This window comes from Gossypium raimondii, chromosome 12, assembly GCF_025698545.1.
Source record: "Gossypium raimondii isolate GPD5lz chromosome 12, ASM2569854v1, whole genome shotgun sequence".
NCBI classification, from domain to species: domain Eukaryota; kingdom Viridiplantae; phylum Streptophyta; class Magnoliopsida; order Malvales; family Malvaceae; genus Gossypium; species Gossypium raimondii.
The window spans coordinates 3,435,760-3,452,962 of NC_068576.1; the positions used below are offsets into that span (position 1 = coordinate 3,435,760).

At 32.8% G+C, this 17,203-nt stretch overlaps 1 protein-coding gene across 1 annotated transcript; it reads right to left on the reverse strand.

The window, feature by feature from the left end:
• Positions 1 to 325: 325 nt before the first annotated feature.
• On the reverse strand, positions 326 to 4,732 carry LOC105762850 (probable LRR receptor-like serine/threonine-protein kinase At2g16250). Its single transcript, XM_012580789.2, is given in 5 exon segments — positions 326 to 742; positions 745 to 1,377; positions 1,606 to 1,628; positions 2,249 to 2,377; positions 2,739 to 4,732. Coding segments are annotated over 5 exon segments (2,763 nt in total). The 5' UTR covers positions 4,691 to 4,732; the 3' UTR covers positions 326 to 716.
• Positions 4,733 to 17,203: the final 12,471 nt, after the last annotated feature.

Genomic DNA, 17,203 nt, shown 5'->3' on the forward strand with positions numbered 1-17,203 from the left:
CTGTGACACCTAATTTTCTTTTTCTTTTTTTTTTTTCTTTTTTCCCTTAAAGAACTTAAACCATCTAGTTTTTCCAAGTAAACATTAATCACTATAAATTCATATTACAGATGTTTTAATTTTGCAGATTTTGAATATTAATATGACCTAATAATGCAGTGAAAGGAAACAAAGACAACACTCTATGAATGGGACCATCACAGCTAGAAACAAATGCATATATTCTACTAGAAAAAATAATTGAACCTTCTTCCTTGACCAACCAACAAAAGATTAGCTGGTTTACCCATTAGCAAATGCAAAAATCCAATAGTAAACCCAAGAATAAAACAACAAATCAATCTGTATAATTTCATTTCTATCTGGATTTTCATGTCTTTCTGGTGTGAATGAAGGAATCTTCGACAATTACAATTTACTTTGCATTGCACAAAAGGCTCAAAAACAAAGATCAATTACAGATTAAAAAAAAATTGCAGCTTGTTCTAAAATAACAAGCTCTCAAAACAAATATGCATGATGGATGGGATTGTCAATAGATTAGCACCCTTTTCTGGTTGTCAAGAATGTATGTGCATCTCGAATCCTTCCCGGCTCGATGCCAAATATCATCCCAATAAACTAATAAGAGCTTCATCAGGTGGCAACCGGCAGGCACTCAAATGGGAAACCTGATATCTTATTGGGAAATAATGAAGAACAAATTAGTTTCTATGCTAGTTCTCATCCAGTCTTTCTATAATGGTTCCGGGAATATCTCCTTAGAATGTCGTCTCCAGGAGGATGAATTGTCACCTCCATCTTTTTGAGCACTGCCCCGTGAACCCGTTGTTCCTGAATGTTTGAAACTACTTCCACCTTCAGCTCTAATAGCGGAGCCTTCTGGAATGACAGGTTGTTTGAAACTACTTCCACCTTCAGCTTTAGTTGTTGAGGCTGCCGGAATAATGGTGACATCAGACGAGCTTTGACGCCAGCTCCCAAAAAGAGCAGCATTCCAAGATCCTCTTGAAGATGTTGCTCTAAGCCTTGCTGAGCTTGAATTATCTTCCCTTACCACCCTCAAAGGATTTTCCAATGCTTTTAGAATATATCTCATTGGGGGCCGCCTAGAAGCTTTAGGATTGAGACAGGACCTGGCTACAATAGCCATGGCCCAAACTTCCTCCAAAAGATCCTCATCCACAAGAAGAGACGGATCCAAAATTTTTGTCACAAGTTCCTTATCATATATACTGATACATGGCAGTGTCTGTTCTAACCATTCCTTCATCTGGGTATCACTTGAAGCACTCATGTCCAGCTTACCGGTTACCAACCCGAGTAAAACCTTCCCAAAGCAGTAAACATCATAGGAACATAACGCTGTAGATGAACCTATCCGTTTTACAAATAAATTTTTTTTTCAGAAAATGGTTTAGGGTTCAATGCCATCAGAATGTGAAACTCGAACGCAAAGGGTAGCTAATAATTCAAACAATACTTTCAACCACACAAGAGGTGCAACAAATATGTCGGACCTAAAGTGCAAGCTAACAAATCAAACAAATGAACAGCTAGGAGATAAAGATCGAGATCTATTGCATAAATTAAAGGTGCACATACCAGAAGAACCTTGTTCTGATGACCTGCATGTAACAAAGAAAAGAACTGCGTGACAACCTTTTATAGAGAAAACAAGCATGAAAATAAATACAATGCAGCTAGGTACATTTTGCTTGAAACAACAATAAAATCCACAAAGAGAATAAAGAGGTGGAAATATAATATGCTTTTTGATGCTAATTACTAGTTTAGCTCTGAGTTCTCATGCATACAGGTAGGTTTCGAAACATGTAAAGACTATGCATGTATTGTAGATGGCATAGCAAAATAACATTTATTTAATGTGTAAAGACTACATCAGCACTGAGTGCTGATGCATACGGATTTTATCACAAATCCTAAGCAAAAACATTTAGACATCTAGAACTAATGACAGATAAAGGCCTGTGTTATCTGCAACTAACAGAAGGAAACTCGTGAAAACGATAAGTAGAAAAATTGCATTAGAAAGACAGCCAGCAACAGTTTTCTGCAACTTAATTTGCTGCAAAAGTTAAGCATTAGAAACACTAATAGTCAATTGTAACTTACTAAGTAATATACTGATATAACAAAAACCATATTCAAGAACATGTCCAATAAACATCTAATGCAAAGTAAAATGTCAATCTGAAAACATGAGCAGATTGAACAGAACACTCACTGTGGCAACCGCAGTAACCTTGAAATTCTATTTTGATGACCATCACTTTCTTGAGCGCAGACCTCACTCAGGCTCCCTAGTCGCACTTCAAATTTATCATCAAGAAGTATACTGCTAGCTTGAATATCTCTTCAAGATCAAAACAGAACATGTCATTGCTTGTTATAGTTTTTTCAGTGCCAATAGGTTATATCTATTGCACAGCCAAAAGAAATTAAGATACACTCAAGCCAGCAAAGCATTTGCTTTGAATAATCAACTCATAGTCGATGTAAGCCAATCCATCAACACCAAAAAACAAAACAAATTATGTTAACAAAATCATCATCATATGATAATTTGCCTAGAGGAAATACAACTAGACTTCTGGCAGATAGCGCAAGCTTTTTAAGTGAAAATTTCTCTACATTCCAGTTCACCAGAAGTTATTATGTGCATGAGAAAAGGAACCATTGAAACAGAAGCAAGTTTAAGCATAACAAAAGAATACCTGTGGACGAGGGGCGGTGTACATTCATGATGCAGATAAGATAGACCTTCAGCAACTCCTATCGCTATTTTCAATCTAGTTATCCAATCTAATGACTGTAAACTATCATCTTCCAAATTGTTTTTCCTGTACAAGGAACTTGACAAGTCTCCATTCGGCATATATTTATAAACCAACAACTTTTCATCTTCTTTCTCTAAGCAGTGCCCCAATAAAGTAACTACTCTTGTGTACGAAACCTTACTAAAGAAATCCAATTCCAAAAGGTATGCTTCCTTTTTAATCGAATGCAAATCGATCCTTTTGATGACAACAGGAAGCCCGTCTTCTAAAACACCCCGGAAGAGATCACCAGAATGACCATGCTTGATGAGGTTTGCATCACTAAAATCACCAGTGGCTTGAAGAAGTTGTTGATACGTAAACAGATCACCTAGACTCGAGAAGTTAATGGCTAATCCTGGTGAAGGAGGTGTTCCTCCAGTTGGAACTGGTTCCACACCAATCCCTCTATGATTCGCTGTGTTCCGTCTACGAACACATAATAGAACCAGTAAAAGCAACAACAATAATAGCACAATAAGCCCAGCTCCACCCAATACAGCAGCCAATATAATTACCCTTCTGTTGTTGCTCCCACTTTCAGCTGCAGCAGGTACTGTGGCATTTGGGCGCCCAAAATTATCAAAGCTCAGGCCCTTCTCAGCATAAAATGATACACACTCAATTAAAGTCCTCTGGTTTGACACATTTTGGAGACAGTTACTAGTAAGAGAGGCATTGTCAAGCATGTAATCTGGAACCCTGCCTTCAAAATAGTTTCCAGACAAATTAGTAGAACTGAACCTTCTGAGAACAGTTGTTAGACCTCCATAAAACTTGTTCCGAGACATGTCAAGAACCGCAGCAATGGCATTATTATCCAAAGCAGTAGGCAGCTCCCCAGTGAAATTATTGTCAGAGATATCAAGCAGGTTCAACCCAGGAATTGACCATAATACTTGAGGAAGGTTACCAATGAACCTATTGTTTCTCAGAACAACAACATGCAACTGACTTGGTGCAGGGAACAAATTGACCGGAAGGGACCCACTAAGACCATTGTTCCCCAAAATTATTCTCTGCAAATTCCTTAGCCTTCTAAGATCTTGTGGAACCGACCCTGACAAACCATTGCTGCTGAGATCAAGGTCCACCAAGCTATCAAGGTCGCCAAGCTGTGAAGGTATCGAAGACGTTAGACCATTGACTGAGAGATTCAGAGTTTGAAGCTTGGAAAGGGCCCCAAGGCCAGGGGGAATTGACCCCCTTAAACTGTTGGAAGAAATGTCAAGACTTGTTAAATTCCTTAGTGAACCAAATGATGATGGAATAGATCCAGTAAGCGAATTCTTGGAAAGATCAAGAACTAAAAGGCTTAACAATTGACCCAGAGTGGATGGAATTTGGCCAGTGAGCCTATTATCCGACAAATATAAACTAGTTAAGTTTGTCAAATTGCCCATACTCGAAGGTAAAACACCAGTGACATTACAAGACCTGAGATCCAACACTTGCAGTGAGGACAGCCTTTGACCAAACCAATCAGGGATAGAACCAGGGAGCATGAACCTTGAGGCATTAAAAGACACCAAATGTGTGAAATTTACAAGAGAATTGACAGCAAACTGTGGGTTTTGTTTACCCACCCTTGTTCTTCTAAACCCAGAAATGTTAATCCCAATAACACTACCATTTTCGCATCTTATACCGTTCCAACTCGAACAAGGATCAACTTTTCTAGGCCAATCTCTGCTTCTGAGCCCCAAAGAGGATCTGAGTTCAAACAAAGCTGTAAACTCGACGCCTGAACTCAGCCGCTGCTGCTGCACTTGTTGCTCAAATGTAGACTCAAATAACAGCAACAACAAGAGATATAACAAAGCCACTCTTATGCTACGCTGATCCACCATGGCTCATTGACACTACCCCTAATCACCCCAACATTCTCAACGCCCCCCACTAAGAAAACAACCCAGAAATTTCTTCACTTCTAATTTCTTCAAAATTGTTGGTAACCAATCTGTATCAACTTCTGTTCTTCTTTGCCTTTACTTTTTCTCTTTCTACCTACTACTTCCTTTTCTCTCTCTAAATCCTTCAGTTTCTTAAGCTGACCAAGAAAAAAAGCAAGAGATTTTCAAAATGAAAATTGAAATCGAAAAACTCTTAAATTAATCATACTTAATTCTAGAGAGTGAGAAGGAGGAGGCTGGTCAAAAACTTAAAAAGTGTTGACCTTTTTTTATCTTACCCTTTTTTCTTATTCTAAACAGACCAAAAAGCAAAGAGTGGGTCTTTGAAGAGCAAAAAGAACAGAGGGTAAAAACCCATAAAAGGTAAATATAATGAAAAAGGGAGGCTTAATAATAATGGGTTTTGAACCAATGGAAAGAAGAGTGAAGGGGTGGTTCAGTAATTAAGGGGTTGAACAACAGAGCTGGCTCTCCCTCTCCGGCGCTGATTCAATTTCTGGTTTGACCACCGGCAATCCCGCCCATTACAGCTAAGCAAAGCTTCGAATTCCAAAAATACTATAAATTTTACTAAACAAACTGGACTCTCTCTAGTACTTTCCCACCATTGGTGGTGTTGTAGTCATATAGCCTGCTGGTTTTCTCATGTTTCCCGTTTTTAGTATCGGTTTATGTCGTTTTATTTGTTTTTGTTTGGGGCCGTACAGTTTATCAAATTAATTTTTTATTTTTATAATTTAGTTAAATAAATTATTGAAAATCTATAAAAATATATTTTTATAAAAACCATCCAATTTAGTCCAGTTCAAATAACCCATTAAATTATTCTGCTATATTTAATTTTTTTTCTTACAATATAAACATTAATCTGAAAAAAAAAAGAATTGCAAAAAATAAGGATCCAATTATGAAACTAACACTAATCATTTTTTTAATAATCTCATTATATATTCTGATAATATCGGTTCTTTTTAAGATAACATCTAGAACTACCCATAGCCTCTCTTCAATCCATAAATAGGAAGATAATGCATTTCAACGCATTCAAACCCACGTCCTCTTCCATTGGCAAAAATATCCATGTCAATCGAGTTAAGACTCAACCGGCAACACTAATCAATTTTAACCCGCGCCAACTTTACCGTTAAAGATCGGATAATTTTCAATTTTAAATGTTATGGTTAATCGAATTGAATACTATTTATCATTCTATTTGAAGACTATTTAATTTGCCATCTTAAAATAAAATAAAATATTTAATCGTTTTATTGTATTAATGTAAAATATAACATCGATGCACCAATAACGTTTAATTTTATCCAAAATCAAATTAAATTCCAAATTTTATCTCATTTTTTTATTTTATTCCAAATTTTAAAAAATAGTTGTAAGTATTAATTTAATCACGAGTATTTTTGTAATGTTTGGCCTCAACTGGAAATTTTAGCCGAGAATTAGGGATTGAAGAGCAATTTTTTTTTTCCCTTTCGGGATCTCTAAGACTATTATATTTAAAGAAAGATGATAATGAAAGATTGCTGACCGTTAAGATTCTTATTGGGATCACTCAATTTGTCATTTTTAACTAACTTTGAATAATTATTAAAAAAATTATACATATAATAACATATACAAGAATTTATAATTTTAACACAAAGTTCAAATCTTGTCATACGCAGATGTTATGTGTGAGTTATCCCTTAAATAATTTTAGATTTAAATTTTATTATATGTAGGTCTTAGCTAAGATATTTACTGATTTTCTATCCATTGTACTTTGTATTGAGTTGATCGAACATATATTATTAGTGATTTATAAATTCCCTAAGATAGCGTTTGGGAATTTTAGGATTTGGATTTGAATTTAGTTTTTAAGTTGAGTAGTAAACTATTTAAAATATAACATTCATAATCATTTATCAAATCCATCAATTTGCTAAAAGCTTATTTAATAATGAATTTGGAATCTTTAAAATATTTTAAATTTTGATAAATCCATATTTTTTATATTTTTCTAATATATGGTAGATAGATTGAATCTGAACTATGCGTTTTATTCTTACTATTTACATAATAATTGAAATCCAAATAAAAACTTCTTTTCTTTTTTCCTCCAAGTAGTTTGCTTCTTCTCTTTTATTTTGTCAATTTAAAAAAGGTAATTGCTTCATCAGGTCTCTGGATGTTTTATATAATCACACTTCAATTCAGTGTCGCCACTGTGTCAAGCGACACCACTAAAATATTGTTTTTTAAACATTGATGATTTGATCATGATTAAAGGGGGAAAGCGGGTGGCGACACCAATAATTACTGTAACAAACGAGTCATTTTCGTATATAATTTTTCCTCCAGTTTTATTTTCGTAATTAATTAATATATTTAGGTTATTTATATAATAAATGAGAGGTTGCATCTCTATAACACGAAAAAAGAAATTAGCAGCAAAAATCAATTAGGCTATCAAATAGAAGTGTCTATAGGCCGGGCTGGACCCAACCAAAATTTTAGTCTCATTTGCTAGGATCGGGCTCGGCCTGGATAAAAATATTTAAACTCGGGCCCAGCCCACCCTGCCTGTATTAATTTTTTTATATTATTTTTTATATAAGTTTTTTGAAAAATATAATGCATCAAAATTATTTAAAACATTAAAATAAATGTTTCCCAACAAATTGAAAATAAATTTAAAAACAATATGTATACTTAAATAACACTAAGATAAATACAATTTAACATGTAAATACCTCTAAAATAGTAATTTTAACAATAAAACAACAAAATAGTAGCAACATAGTAGTGAAATGGTAGCAAAATAGTGAAAAAAAAAAGAAAATAGCAAAAAAACAGCAAGAACAATAAAAAAAAAAAGTAGCAGTTTTTTTTGTATATTCGGGCCGGGTCAGGTTAGGTTGGGTCGGGCTCAGGGCCAAAAAAGTCTTATCCAAGATTTGGCCCATTTTCTAAATGAGTCTTATTGTTTTGCCTAAACTCATTTTTCAAGCCCATATTTTTACCTAAACTCTCCTACTTTTGGACGGGCCTTCGGACCGAATCAAGTAATCCAACTCATGAACAAATCTACTATCAAATATTGAAAATGCAACAAATCTAGTATTAGTTTCTTTTTAAGTCATGAAAATATGAGTTGTAGTGGAGTTTGCAATTTAATTTTAATTTTATCTTTCATATATTTATGCATTTTTTTAATTTTTATATATCTAAATAGAAATTTAACTTATTTTAAGATTTCAATTATCTAATATTATCTTTTAAAATTTAAATAGATTTATTTTTATGAGCCAATTCCAATAGATAGAATAAATTTCATTGAGTAATTGATAAACTAAAAATTTAAATTAAGTAGTAAATTTTATTGTTAAATTTTATGAAGGTTTAATTTATATTATAAACTTGTATGGTAAATTAGTAAATATAAGTGCTAAAACTAATTATTTTATAAAAGCAAATACTAATTTTTAAAATATTAATTATTTTAAATTTTAGTCTTGTTAATATAATATTTTATATTGTTTTGGATCATTTTGGATGAAAGATAAATATAATAATTTGAACATCTCATTTTTTTAAATGATAATTTATTTTAATTTTTAATAAAATAAAATAAACTTAATATTTTCTACATTAAGTGATTATCTTATTTAACAGTTTTTGTTGAAATTTTTATAATAAGTAAAAAATTAAAATGATTATCATACACATCTAAAATATTAATGTTGACAATAATACGAAATTTTTGTGCGAAAAACGAGATAAAAACTTTTAATAATTTTTAATTATTAACATAAACTACTGTGTAAATGGTTATGTGGTTAGCTATTTTTCGGCTATTTTACCTAAATAACTCAAAAATATTATATTTACAAAATAACCCAAGTTTAAAACAATCACCAAAATAACCTAAAATGAGCAGTCTACACTTTTTTTGCACCAATGATTGGCTAATCATTGTGTCGACTTAAAAATTATTTTTTGGGTTCGACACATCAATGGCAAACCCATGTATTTTTTTAAAATTGTGTAATCTTGAAATACGGATATCTGAAAAAAAAAAAAAAAAAAAATTTTTGGGTCTTTGGCACATCAATGGCGGCACCCAGATATCTGATACAAAAAAATTTATTTTTTTCGTGTCGAATCAGATAAAAATAAGAAAAAAATTTTAAAAAAATTTTTGGGTCTTTGGCTTTATCAATGGCGGCACCAAGACACAAGACAAAAAAATTTTATTTTTTGTGTCGAATCAGATAAAAATTAAAAAATAAAAAAAAAATTTTGGGTTTGGCTTTGTCAATGGCGGCACCAAAGACACAAGATACTGAAAATTTTTTTCGTGTCGAATCAGATAAAAATACGAAAAAATTTAAAAAATTTTTTGGGTCTTGGCTTTATCAATGGCGGCACCCAAGATCTGTAAAGACAAAGAAAAAAAATTTATTTTTTTCGTGTCGAATCGAGATAAAAAATACGAAAAAATAAAAAAATTTTCTTTGTCTTTGCGTCTTTGGGTGCCGCCATTGACAAAGCCAAGACCCAAAAAATTTTTTTAATTTTTTCGTTTTTATCCGATTCGACACAAAAAAAAATAATAAAAATTTTTGTCTTGTGTCTTGGGTGCCGCCATTGACAAAGTTGAAGACCAAAAAAAAATTTTTAAAATTTTTTCGTATTTTTTATCTGATTCGACACGAAAAAAATAAAAAAATTTTGTCTTGTGTCTGGGTGCCGCCATTGATGTGCCAAAGACCCAAAATTTTTTTTTTTTTTTTCTTTTCAGATATCCGTATTTCAATATTACACAATTTTTAAAAAAAATACATGGGTTCCGGCCATTGACAGGCCAGAACCCAAAAAAATAATTTTTTTAAATCTAACACAATGATTAGCCAATCATTGGTGCAAAAAAAGAGTGGGTAATGTTCATTTTAGGTTATTTTGGTGATTATTTTTAAACTTGGGTTATTTTATAAATATAATATTTTTTGGATTATTTGAGTAAAACAACCTATTTTTTCATACATAAAAACAAGTATAAAATATTCATTTATCCATTCAAATGATTGCCTCGACGACAACCTAACTTAATCTAAACCACAATTATAACAACAAAAGAAATTTCTACTTTTAAACTTTAAATTAAATTAAATTATCTACAATATACAATAAATGAATAAAACACACATTTAAATTTTAAATATAAAATATAAAATCATTATAAATACTAAAATTTAAATTTAATTATTAATTAAATAAAATATACATTATTAAAAAATTAGCATTAACACAAAGAAATATTTTAAAATGAATTATTAAACCTCAAATTTTGAAGCATATATATTATTAGTATTAAAAATAATATTATCTATTTAGAATTGTTAATTTATATGGTAAACTATATTGGTAGTCATCCAACTATTAGTAAATTTCTTTTTGATCACCTAACAATTCAAATTTTTTGTCACCAACAATTGAATTACTAACAAAAGATATTTGTTAACTTTTAAAATTGGCATAATAGTAATTTTAACCTTTAACATTTATACATTGTATCAATTTAGTCTTGATTTTAAAAAATCAACCCTAAACATTTGCATATTATGTAATTTGATATTTTTTACGCTTTTTTTCTTTGTAAGCTGTAGGAAATCAATCTAGGCATGTAATTAGTTGTATCACGTTGTATAGTTGATTCTTAGGAAATTAGTTACCTAAATTATTGATATTATATATTAGTTAAAATTTTCTATTATAGATCCTAATTTATAGGAGCTTATTAAGGCCATATGTACATGATATTATGTTTGTGTATATAGCCATTTAGCTTCACGTAAATAATAACAAGCATTTTTCACAATTCTCACAAAACTACATAGTATCAGAGCTGCAAGTTCTGAAACCCTACCCTTCCATTCTCAAACTGTCACTCTTAGCTTTCCTCTCTTTTTTTTTTTCAAAAATCATCTTTCATGGTGGAATTTGAACAAACATCTAGGGGGATTCATATACATCTAATCCGTCTCTCAATACTCCTATAACCTTTCGGCGAACTCCAACCACCACAATAAATAACCTCATCCTTATTACCATTCATAAATTAAATGGCCACAACCACCTTCAACGGTTATCCCAAAACCAGATTCAAACAATGCTGAATACAAAACCTGAAGAGCATAAACTAATCTAGTTGTGTCTTGGTTAATCAATTCCATGACAATCGAGATAGGAGAAATTTTTTTCATGTACACCATGGCAAAAGTGTAACACCCCTAACTCATCTTCGTCGTCGGATTAGGGTTACGAAACATTACTATACAATCGGAGAACACTTAGCATCATAACATATAAAAAAAATTAAACATATAATAAACCATCTGTTCACATGCATTTTGTCCTTAAATCGAGCCTTCGAGGCCCTAAAACTAGCTTAGAAGCAATTCGAGACTAAATTGAAACAAATTAGAGGTTTTAAGAAAAAGATGGAAAAATTGAAAAATAGGGGTCACACGGCCATGTAGCTAGGCTGTGTGACATAGCCCAGGCCGTGTAACAATCAAACAAAGGGACACACAGCCGTGTCCCAGCCCGTGTCCTCACCCGTGTAACTTATTGAGTAGGGTCACACGCCGTGTAACTCACTGACTTGAAATACTAAGAAATCTCAAATGACACACAGCCGTGTGACAACCTATGTCTCAAGTTGTGTGACAGCCCATGTCCTAGACCATATGAATCCAAAATTTAACAAAAAAACAAGCCACTTCAAGTTCAATTCATGCCTAACCATTCAAACCATTTGGGCACACATTCAAAGGGTTCAAACATTATTCGAACAGACGTAACATGTCATTTCAAACATCCTAAAGCACCACAATTGCATCAAAACATCATTTACCAAAACAAGTTAACATTGCCTCATTTCACGCATAAAGACCTAGTTCAAATATGTACTAAAACATATCACAAATTGACCATTTTCAAGCCATCATCAACATACCAAAAGAACCTTATTTACAAGTACTCAAAAGTGACCAATTTGACATAACTTGGTAAGGCATTAAAATGCACCGGACCATCATCACCTCAAAGCATATACATACCAAAACCATTAACACATTCACCATAATACCATTACAAAATAACCTATACATGTCATTATTAACATTGGCCAAAATACACAAAAACTACCGAAATGGTTGCTGGATAATGTGATAGGTCTCCAACAAGCTTCCAACTAATCGAGCTTCCAATTATCTATAAAACAAAGGAAAATAACTACGTAAGCAACAAGTGCTTAGTAAGCTCGTATAAACTTAAACTTAACTTGCCATTTCATCTATACAATGCATAGATTAACCATAATTCATTATCAATACCATAAGCTTAGCTTAAGCCTATACAACATCATCAAATTCACAAGTTAGTACACTTGTTCGTTATACAAATGAATTCAACCTTAAGACAAGTAAATTTCCATATGTAGATACAACATTTAGTTCATAAATCTTTTCATAATATCATGATTCAATCCATCTGCATACTTACCATTTTGTTTCATTTTCTTACCCGTTAAACCATCTAGAATTACATCAGATACTCGGGAAAGCTCACATATAGTGTGCCTTTACATATAAACATAACCTTTCCTTCACATATAGTGTCCTTTAACCTTTACATATTTAAAATCACGCCTTTTACTCGCTATTTATAGTAGCTAAATTTATTTGAGATACATGAATGAAAGTGTAGATTGTGTATATTTTAAAAAGTTCATGGAGACTAAACAGGTATCCAAATTCTTGATGGGGCTTGACAAATCTCTCGATGAACTAAGGGACAAAATTCTTGGAACTAAACCTTTACCTAGTTTACGAGAGGTTGTTTCTGAAGTGTGTAGACAGGAAAGTCAAAAACGGGTTATGTTAGGACAATCTTATATTGCCTCTAACCCTAAAGTTTTAGCTTTTTTAATAGTCAAAGACAATCTACCAGATTTTGGTGCTTTTGCAACTCAGAGTTATTCACAAAATATCAATGACAATTAAAGCAGAAAAGGTCGCCCTTGGTGTGATCATTGTCGGAGACCTGGGCATTTGAAGGAAACTTGTTGGAAATTGCATCGAAAGCCCACTGATTGAAAGCAAAATTGAGATCATGAGGAAAAATGGAATATTATTTTTTTTGAAACATCTCAACATGGTAATTTGCTCCATTTAGTAAGGAACTATTATAACTTTTCCAGTAATTCATAAAAAAAGGCAAATAACCCTACACAAAGCTTTAACAGTTCTACACTACATGAAGCCAAATCATCCTATTCATCTTAGATTGTAGACTCAGGTGCATCCGATCACATGACAGGTGACAGACTACTTTTCACAACTTATTTCTTTTGTAACAAACTTCAAACAATGTGTATTGCCAATGGTACATGCACCAAAGTGGTTGGACAGGATCCGTTTGTCTCTCAAATACCCTCACTATCAAATCAGTGTTATTTGTGCCTAAACTTGACTATAATCTCATATCTGTTAGTAAATTGAATCGTGACCTAAACTATGAAACTAAATTCCTTTCTAAATCTTGTATTTACTAAGACTTGAGCTTCGGGAGGACGATTGGTAATGCTGATTTTCATGTGAGCATTTATGCTCTAAATGTCAACACTCTTTCAATCCATTCTGTCAGTCATCGGTATCCATTGAGTCATAATTTTAAATCTGCTGGTCATTTTGATAAGGAAAGTGAAATCATGATGTAGCACTTTCGTGCCATCCAAACTTTTTGTATTTAAAACTTTTGCTTCCATCCTTATTCATCCATAAAATCCCAAATTTATTTCATTGTGAAGTTTGTCAATTGGCAAAGAATACTCGTAATACATATTCACCAATAACATACAAACTAAGTCACCCTTTTTCTCTCATTCACGGTGACATTTAGGGGCCATTTTGTATTCCTAGTATAACTGAAGCTTGATGGTTTTTATTGTTAGTTGATAATACACGATTGTGTTAGATGAATCTTGTGAAAGAAAAATTTGAAACCAAACGCATATTTCAACACTTTCATATCACAGTTCAAACTTCATTCAAAGTAAATATTCAAATCCTAAAAATTGATAATGACAAAGATTTATTCAATTCAAACCTGTGCCCTTATCTAAAATCTCATGGTGTCTTTCAACAAAGTTATTATGTTGACATACCACATGTAGAACTCAATTTATGCCCGGGCCCAAAATTAAATAACCCATTTACAACAGGCCTAAAACGGCCCAAATTCAAAAAAACATAGAAGGCCCATTGGAGCCCAAAATCAAGCAAACACCAGGGAACCCTAGGGTTCCCTCCCCTCTCGCGCCGTTCCTCCCTTTTTCGGGCCACCCGAGGTGCTTCGTCCCGAGGTCTGCCTCCCCTTTGCACCGAAATGGCAAGGTCACCTCCGTTGACTTTGCCTAACCCTGCAAAACAAAGCCAAAAGAGGACAGAAACGCAGAAAGAAAAAGAGAGAACCTTTGTAATCGGCTATAAAGCCTGAAGAAAAAATGTAATCTTTACAGAGAACAAAGGAATACAAACAGAGAACGAAATCAATCAAAGTATCAAGGTTGATTTTTTTTACTTCGCGCCTCTGCTTCTTTTCGATTTTATTATGCTTTTTTACACTGTTATAGATAAGAATAATAACCAAAATAAATATAGAAAAGAGGTTTTGAAACGTACCTGAGGATCGGCCATAGACCACCGTCGGATACCTTCTCCGTTCGTCGGGGTCACGGAAGCCTTTAAGGTTTCGCTTGGACCGTGATTAAAGGGGCGTTGAGGCCGAAAGGTCACCATTTATTTAGGGTTTATTCATTTATTTTTTTAAAAAAAAGGGGGAAGAAAGGGGAACCCTTCTCTAAAAACCGATTTTGGGCCTTCCGGCACGGCGGAGCTACGGCAGTGTGTGACGGAGCCACCGTGCAAGCTCGCCGGCGATATAGGCTGGGCTTGAAAACCTAGAGAGAAGGGGGAGAGAAAAAAGGAGAGTTTACTTCCTTTTTTTTAGAAATGGGGCTAAAAAAAAATCTTTAGTTTAAATAATAAAAATGAAACGACGTCGTTTTGGCCTTTAAGATCGGCGCGCGATCCGACCCGCTCCAGGGGATCCGCGCGTTTCTGTTGATTGGGCCATTTGCGCTCTCGGTCCCTTTCATTATTGTTTTGTTTTAATTTGATCCTTCTGCTTGTTTCTTCATTATTTAATTTGGCCTCGTAAATTTGTTGCTTGTCCCGATTTAGTCCGAGCATAAGTGGCGCGCTGCAGGACTTGGGTATATTGCCCGATCAGTCCTTCAGATTTTGTGCGTGCTTCATTACAACCCCCGAACCTTTTATTTTACGATTTGGTCACAAAATTTTATTTTTGATTCATTTTAGTCCACATCTAAGTGCAGCGTTTTGGGGTTTCAGGGAATTTACCATTTTGGTCCTCCCATTTTTTGGCTTTAGTCCCTTTTTATTTTCTTATTTCGATTCCGCCCCCATATTTTAGACTTTACTTCGATTTAGTCCCCTTTTTAGCATTTTCATCATTTTCTTTATTATTTCAATGTATTATCATTTATCATTATCATTATTCATAATATTATTATCTATATCATTTTTATTTATCATACTATTATTATATGATAGTTTCGATACATACATGAATAATATTGTCATTATTATTTCCTTTTTTAGACTTATGTAATATATATAAATACCTTTTTATATGTGTATCTATATAACCCCTCTTTTACGAATATATGTATACATATTTACATATTTTATATGGTTTCTTTTATAACTATATGTATGCCTTTTACATATTAAAATATATATTATATATTATCTTATTTTATTTTATAATCCACATATATTTTTACCCACATATATATACTTTTATGTTTCGTAATACTTATGTATACCTTTCTTAAAATATATATATACTCTAACCTTTGTAAATACATATACATACGCACACATATTTTGGTTTATGTCCATATATATCTCTTTACATTTAATTTTCTTTATCATTTGGAATGAATGTTTTAATTTATTTGTTTATATACATTGTTATCTTATATGAGTGTAAGTATGACTTTTATTTATTTTATATTGTGGTTATTACTAGATATAACAAAATTTGTTAAAAAAAATATTTCGTGTTTAGATTTGAAAGGATCGTACCCTAACTCACCGGGTTTCGATTTTTATAATAAATCTAAATACACGAATCTTTTCAAATTCAAGTTTTTAAATGATCTCGGGAACTAAGAAAAGATCGTGCCCTAACTTACTGGGCATGATTCGCTTTCTAAACCCGAGATAATAAAATATCTTTTAAATAAGTAAAATTTTGGTATTCATTCGCGTATTGGGAATTTGAGACATCGTGTCCTAACTTACTGGATATGATTCTATTCCTCGATTAACGTGAAATATGCCCCTTTACTCAAACATTTTCAACATTTTAATACAAAGATCGTATTTTTAAAATTCTTCAAAGTTTTCAATTTTCGACGTTAAGACATTAATTAATCAACTTAGGTACCAATTTTTGGGCGTTACGAGGGTGCTAACCCTTCCTCTTACGTAACCGACTCCCGAACCCATTTTTTTCTGAATTTCGTAGACCAAAATCGTCGTCTTAATAAAATCAAACTGTTTATTAAAAACAACCGTTTTACGAGGTGGCCCGATCACACCTCATTAAAAAAGATTGGTGGCGACTCCCGTTTTCATTTCTATTTTTCAAAACCCAAGTCGACCCCGTTTTCATCCAAAAAATGGTGCCAACACCACATTAAAGTTGTGTGGCTAAATGTAAAAATTGTAATGCTCTTGAGGTTGCTTGATATTTTCTTTTCAAGCCAATGTTCCTGAAAAATTATGGGGTGAAGTCATTCTCATTGCAACATACCTGATCAATAAAATACCTAATCAAATTTCACTCACTTTTGCAAACGTTCCAAGGTCAATATCCTACCTCACGTCTTGTGTCACAAATTCCTTTCAAACTTTTCGGTTACACTGCTTTTATTCATGTCCATTCTCAATACTAGTAAACTTGATGGCCGTGCACTTAATTGTATATTTCTTGTATATTCAACCAATAAAAAAAATGCTACAAATGTTTCTCTCCTACTACTCTAAAGTTTTATAATGTCATAGATGCTACTTTCTTTGAAGAAACTCCTTTCTACCCCAATTTTACAATTCAGGGGAGAATAACATAAATGAATCACAGAATTGGGATTGGTCATCACTCATTAATCGACTTCTCAGAATCCTCAACTTTAATCCACTTTATCTTCTCTTTCTAATACTCTAATTTTGGTTCCAGTTTTAGATTCAAGTTCAGACTTGATCCAACATATGTCTTCATCAAATTTCATGCCTGATC